This window comes from Sander vitreus, chromosome 12, assembly GCF_031162955.1.
Source record: "Sander vitreus isolate 19-12246 chromosome 12, sanVit1, whole genome shotgun sequence".
NCBI lineage: Eukaryota > Metazoa > Chordata > Actinopteri > Perciformes > Percidae > Sander > Sander vitreus.
Window position 1 is genome coordinate 3154917 of NC_135866.1, and position 6955 is coordinate 3161871.

Genomic DNA, 6955 nt, shown 5'->3' on the forward strand with positions numbered 1-6955 from the left:
GGGATCATGATGGAGGGAATGAAAAGAGCAGGAGTAAGGGGAACTGGATTGGGAAATATACTGGAATGTGGAGGAGGTGAACAAGGCAGGAGGTATCTGATTAGTTTTTTAACAGTAGCTGAGTTGCTGGACAGAATCTGAGTATCTAACTGGCAACTGTACATGGACATGGTTGAAGAGTACAGATACCTGGGTGTCAACATCGACAACAGGCTGAACTGGACAATCAACAGCACTGCTGATTCTAGTCAGAATATGAACTCGAACTTCCCGACCTCGAATGTTGTGGGCGGGGCTAAATTCGGCAGGCATCCATGCTAGTCCGTAGGTGAAATGTGACACCAGTAGATGGCGGTAGTGCAACGCAATGGATGCAAAAATACACAGAAGCAGAAGAAGAAGCAGCCGCAGCTAACGTTAGCGCCTGTAGCATGGATGTGTTAAGAGAACTGTAGCCCGTAGTCCCGCTGTCAGCTGACGTTGTATCGCCTGTAGCCCACCTGTCAGCTATCTTTAGCACCTGTAGCCCCGCTGTCACCCAACGTTGTAGCGCCTGTAGCCCCGTTGTAACCTGACGCTACCGCCTGTAGCTATTACGGGACTAATGGAGAAAGGGTTCCGTCAGTGGAAGGAGCAGTGTCTGAACAAGCTGGACCTGAGTAAGAAGGGACAGGTGGATGAGGACATCGCACATGTAGTGTCCCTGCTCAACAGCTGTGAGCAGTACTTCACCACCAGCTCGTGCTCCGGCAGAATCATCCTCATCGACGGGGTGAGAGTCCGAGTCGGAGGCTGCATTAGCTTAGCGTTAGCATTACCCTGCACTGTGGCAAGCTAACAAGCTAGAACGTCTGTAACGTAAACCTGTTAGTGTCTGGAAGCTTTTATCCCGGGTTTTTCTTCTAATACCTGCAGGGTAACATTTATTCATTCGGCATGAAACACTATTTAGGCTTACGTGCGGTTTAGTGTCACAAATTATTTTCCAAAAACTGTCCCAAATGATGACAGTCTTATTTGAGACAGGTTAAGGTTAAGGTAGCACAGGTGGTTTAGCAGGTTCATAATTAATTAAGGACATTGTATGGGGAATTTGTGACACTAAACTGCACTGTATACCCACTATTTACAATTATTGAGTGACATTGTTAGCAGAGCATAGTGCCTTGTCTCCCTGCAGGCTCAGAAACACGGCTGCGTTTGGCTGTTTGTCTCACACCAGCAATGCAAATCGGATGACCTGGTAAGATATGATGACCTCCTGATATCCATCTAATAACATTGATTTAATAATAACAAGAGTGTATGGTGTGTGTTGCTCAGATGAGCGCTGTGGCCCGCTCCAGTGGAGATGCAGTGTTGAAGTTTGAGCCCTTCGTGCTCCATGTTCAGTGCAGACGGCTGGAGGACGCTCAGCTCACGGTGAGAATCCCATGTTCACAGTAGATTCGGAGTTGTACCGACCCCTTGTATATATTTTTACTGGCCCAGGAAAATTGTAAATTTATTAATGGAATATACATGGGTGGGAAATTTTTTTGCCCAATTTTACCAGCCATTTATATTTTTTACCAGCCACTTTTTCTGGAATTCAAATTTATAAAAGAGTGCACTGGCATATTTTGAATTGCTTCAATACTTCATTTTTTATTATTACTGATACATATTTTATTAATTTAGGCAAATAAAAAGTGATGTGAAAAAAAAAAAGCCTGCCACCATGGTAAAATTGTTTGGTTATATTCTACAGTAATTGTAGGCCTACATGTTTAATGAACAAAAAAACATATTGACTCATCTCTCAGTTACATAGCATTAATCAGTCCCTCCAGGATTTGCTGCCTTTTTTGAGATTGTTACGGCCCAAAATGCCTGATTTTGCAGGACACAACATTTTCCTGGTGCTAAAACGAGATATATATATTTAAAAAAAAAAAGGGGAATCTTGTTCAATTGTTCAAAAATATAAAACGATAAAAAGTTGATCTACAAAAAAAAAAAGGAGCCCAAAACAGTCGAAACATTAAAGAACGGCTTGTGTATTGCTAAGGCCACAGGGTCAACATTTAATGATTTATTAAAAATGGAATAACAATAACTTATAACAATAACTTATTTCACCAGTAAATTCCTCCTTAAACGACAAAAACAACCACTGGATGGGTAAAGGGTATTTAACAACAACTTTGAATGCAGCATGAGGCTGGCAAGGCGAATTTCAAGTGAAAGCAACATCTGTGTTGTTTTTCAGACAACGGCAGCTACAGGCTGTTAGAATCCTCTCCGGTGAAATACAGACACACTTTTACACCGTTTAGCTGTCAGCGTTTTAACCGTGTTTACTCCAGCTGCTAGCTAACGGTAGGCTAACGTTACCTGCTGCTAAGTGTAGTGTTGACTAGTGTCCCGTGCGGCGATGTTTCAGTTCCCTCTAACGTCCGTTTTTGCGCAGGCATTTAAGTGGCACCTAAATAAGGCACCGAAATCCGCGTTGCTATTCGGTCCGGTAGAGAACGGTCGTTAAGGCACCGGTGCCATATTAGATCTACACGATTCACGTGGATTACATTTTCCCATTCAAAACTGCAATTTTGCCAAAAAAGTTTGCAGGTATGTGTGTGTCGTCAGTCGCGGGGGGAACTGAGCAGCAGAGAGCCGTCAGGATTGAAACAGCAGCAGCTTTCAAATCGTTGAAAAGTCGTTACAGCGTTCATTGATGTTAAAATGTATACAGGTTGGCAGGACGGTCTGAAATGTTTTGCACGGTCTTTCGCTGTACGTTTTGTCAATGCGCCACTTGTTCGAAAAGTACCTCCACAGTTTGTACATTCAAAGCTACTGCTGACTCCGCGGCGGGCCTCTTAACACCGGGGATATGTCGCTACGTTTTTAACCGATCATTTTCCTTTCGTCTGTACCAGCTCAGCTACGTGGTGTCACAGACTAGCGCTGAAAACTACTCCACAAAAGTCTGGAGTTGACAGAAATATGCGTGGTCAAAGCCCTGGCTGTGAACGGTTTCATTTCCTATAACTTCTTCACAATAAAAGTCCTCCGTTATTTTGGTTTTTGAATGTTTTTATTATGAAGCAGCAAAATCCGGAAATGTTGGGGATTCATTAGCAGTAACGTAACGTGACTCCAGAGCCATAGAGATAGTAAAGTCTTTCTCTATCACTCTGCGTGACTCCTATAAGCACTGTGCATTGTTACTTAGCAACAGCATTCTTTGACAAAAGCTGTCCAATCCAGTTACAAGGAATGTTTTACAATCCACCCGCCACTGTGGCTGGTATACAACGCAAAGTCACCCGCCACTTTGAAAAAGTACCCGCAATTGGCTGGTGTTAATTTCCCACCCTGATTGTAATGATTCATCCAAACAACAAACACAAAGCCTATTCTGCATCTACAAATGTGTTCAGTCAGTTAAGTTGGATTTGCATTTTGGTATTATTCTGCAGTAATGCTTGTTTTATATTTACACTGTGTCAAGGCAATGGCACTGGTGCCTTCACTCGCTCTTTGTAAACGCAGGGCTCCAGACAAACCTTTTTCACTAGGAGCACCATGGCCCCCAACTGAAATTTGTAGGCGCGCAAACAGAAAATTGAGGGGCATACACCGTATATCAACACGCTAACCAAATATTCACATTTCTACTAATTTACACTGTATTACTTTGATAATAGATGCAGAAATTACAATGTGCTGTTTCAAATTCAGTGTCACCTTTTATTGTGCACTTTTGAAGATGCAACATAGAAAGACGGGGCTAATATACAGCAGCTAAAGGTAGTTACACACCAGTCGGACGGCCGGCAGTCGGACTGATCAGTCGGGTCCCCGAGGTCCAAAAAGTGCCTCGGAACACACCGAAGAGACGCCGACTTGAGCATACGCTCTGCGCGTGCGCAAAACATAACACGTCTCCATAGCAGCAGGCGGCGCTGCTTTGTATTGTTTCCCAGAAAATGAAAACCGGCAGCTGATTGGACGAACGCGTCACGTGGTTCTTTTTTCTCCGGAAAGTCACAGCCAGACTGTCATGGCGGCCTGTTCAGAATACGATCTCATATTGTACTAAAATAGTTCACCGAAACGTGTTTCTGCAAACATTTTAAGCGAGAAATAGGCCGTGCAGTTGCTGAATCTGTCTTCATTTCAGATCGACAAAGGTTAGTTTAAAAGATTTTCGGCAGATTTTGAGAGGCTCATCCGCTCGCCATTTCCGGGTGAGTCCCGACTGCCCTGTCTCCGACTGAACATGTCGGGTTGGCCCAAACGGAACACACCAAACAAACTCGAGTCACCGACCTCACCAGATGGTCCGACGGCCGATAATCGGCTCTGTGTCACCACCTTAACGTTAACGGTCGAGGTTTCCCTGGTGCAGAGCCTGCCTCCTACACGACAAATAAACTACAGTTACTACATGTTCAATTATCACATTAGGAGGCAGAGAAATAGCTGAATTTGACGCGCAGATCAACAGAGAGCCTGAAAGTGAGAGAAGCCACGGCTAACTGCTAAACTAAATTAACATTAGCTAACAGAGCTAATAGCGTGTAAACAACTGTGGGATTAGCGAGAAAGTGGCTAAAAGGAGATCGCTATGAGTGCTTGAGTGAACTAGTGTAACATTAGGTTGAAATACAAAGTGGGTAATTAGCCGCTGTAATTAAGAATAAGTCAAAAATCACTGCGTCGAGCTACACAAGCAAGACAAAATCAACACAGAAACATGTCAGCCAATCAGGAGGCAGGGCAGCTGAGCCACTGTAGTTTCATTGATGAAAATGAAAGCCACTCCGCATATCCATAATATGTGATGTCCAATTACGTGTTGACTGTAGCCTGTCAGACTGGCGATCGATCTTGAGTAACCACGATTGGATGATTTAAAAAATATTAGATCGCCCAAGCCTAGCGCTGGCGGTCGTGGATGTTAGCAGACTTTGTTTCTAAGATAGCGTTAGCTAGTGTTGTACAGAACTGACTGGTGACTTTAAGATCTTGGTAGTGGATCATTTTTCAGCGTATTGTATTATCACTTGGCCATTAAAATGTCCCGTCTCTCCTCCAGCACTCGGTGGCCATCAACTCGGGCTTCAGGAATTCTGGTCTCACTGTCAGCAAGACGGGGAAAATCATCACGGTAGGCTGTTCCAGGACACTCAGTCAGTCAGTAGCATCAGTAGGGCCGTGCAGTCTGCTGCATGTGTTGCATCTCCTGTGTAAAATGTCTCCCTGCTGTGTGTTGTCCCTGCAGGCGGTCCGTAGCACCCACGGCTTGGAGGTTCCTCTCAGCCACCAAGGAAAGCTGCTGGTAGAAGAGGAGTACATCGGTTTCCTGACTCGGATAGCCAATCAGAAGATGGAGGAGAACCTCAGACGGATCCACAGGTCAGTCTGCTGATCACCTCTCTCCTAGCGATGGCTGTTAGCCACCACACTAATGAAAGGTTCTCACTAATTCTATGCATCAGAATTGAGTTTAAACGTGCTGCGGGGAGCTCACGTTTATTTCTTCCTTTCTCTCCAGATTCTACCAGAATCTGCAGTCAGCCCTGCGCACAGACAAACTCCCAGCAGAACCACAAACGCACCACCACAGTCAGGAGACAAAGAACCAAACAAGTGTGTATAAACGGAGGCGGAGGAGGGAACAGCAGCCTGGGACTGACTGTTGCCATGGTGACGGCTCCAGCATTGAGCCAGAGCTGGACGACTGCCTGGACCTGTTCACATGAAGACATTGACTGGAGAATGGGGTTGCTCTTTTCTGAGTGTTTTAGTGCAGGGGATCACTTTTATTTCAGGGAGCCGGATCACCATGGTAACCTACACTGCTCCGTCCGCCAGCTCTGGAGCTGGTTTAAGTCCATAGACTGTATCTAAGATGGCCGCCGCGTCTCCACTTCCTCCCGCTGTACAAAGTGGAGCCAAAATCTCCTGGATACGGGAGTCATCTTGAGTCTGCGCAGTAGTGATCGGGCGGTAAGGCCGCGGTAACAAAGTCCCACCCATACACCCGCCCGACCAATCAGGAGTCAACTAACCCTATACTGCAGCCAGCCACCAGGGGGCCATCCAGATGTTTTGGCTTCACATACAGTCTTTGCATCAACCCCTGGTTTAAGTCAATAGATTAAGATAGTTTAAAATGAGTAAACGGCAGGCTGTTACTCGTGGATCCATTACTGATGGACAGAAGAAGTGCATTTAGAATAAAATCGGGAGAGTCACTTTGATTTCCATGATTTTACCAATGAAACATTCCAACAGTGCGAACTTTCACAGCAATAAATAGAGCTAAACCCAAAACGGGTTCAACTACAGCTCCCATGAGGCTTTGCCTGTGCTTTTGTGTCCAAGAGTCATACGTATGCTGCTATTTAAATGACAAGGTGCTCATTTAAATATAGACAAAATGACGGAATTATGTTTCAACTCATCAGAAAGAACAATGACAACCGCTCAGACTTATGGAACTACTATGAGACTAGATTTGTCTTAGATTTTGGATGTCGTAATATCGTGATATGACACAAGTGTTGTCTTTTCCTGGTTTTAAAGGCTGCATTACAGTAAAGTGATGTCATTTTCTGAACTTACCAGACTGTTGTAACTGTTCTATTATTTGCCTTTTCCCCACTTAGACATTATATCCACATTACTGATGATTATTTATATAAAATCTGTGTGTGAAGATATTTTGTTAAAGCCCCAGTTGTCAACACTAGAATATCGCCTCGATATCGAGGTATTTGGTCATGAATATCGTGATATGTGATTTTCTCCATATCGCCCAGCCCTATATCAAGGTGAACTGAATGGTTTTTTTTTTTTAATATATATTCATCACGTCATTCATCATATTCCGTATCAAAAATCATTTCATAACATCAATGAAGAAACAAGATTAACTTGTGTTCTACTTTATTTCAGTTCT

At 44.1% G+C, this 6955-nt stretch overlaps 1 protein-coding gene across 1 annotated transcript; it reads left to right on the forward strand.

The window, feature by feature from the left end:
* Window positions 1–358: 358 nt before the first annotated feature.
* tyw3 (tRNA-yW synthesizing protein 3 homolog (S. cerevisiae)) lies at window positions 359–6716 on the forward strand. The gene is made up of 6 exons (XM_078264394.1): window positions 359–772; window positions 1181–1243; window positions 1324–1422; window positions 5087–5158; window positions 5273–5406; window positions 5546–6716. The coding sequence occupies exons 1-6, from the start codon at window positions 605–607 to the stop codon at window positions 5751–5753; spliced, it is 744 nt and encodes a 247-aa protein (XP_078120520.1). The 5' UTR covers window positions 359–604; the 3' UTR covers window positions 5754–6716.
* Window positions 6717–6955: the final 239 nt, after the last annotated feature.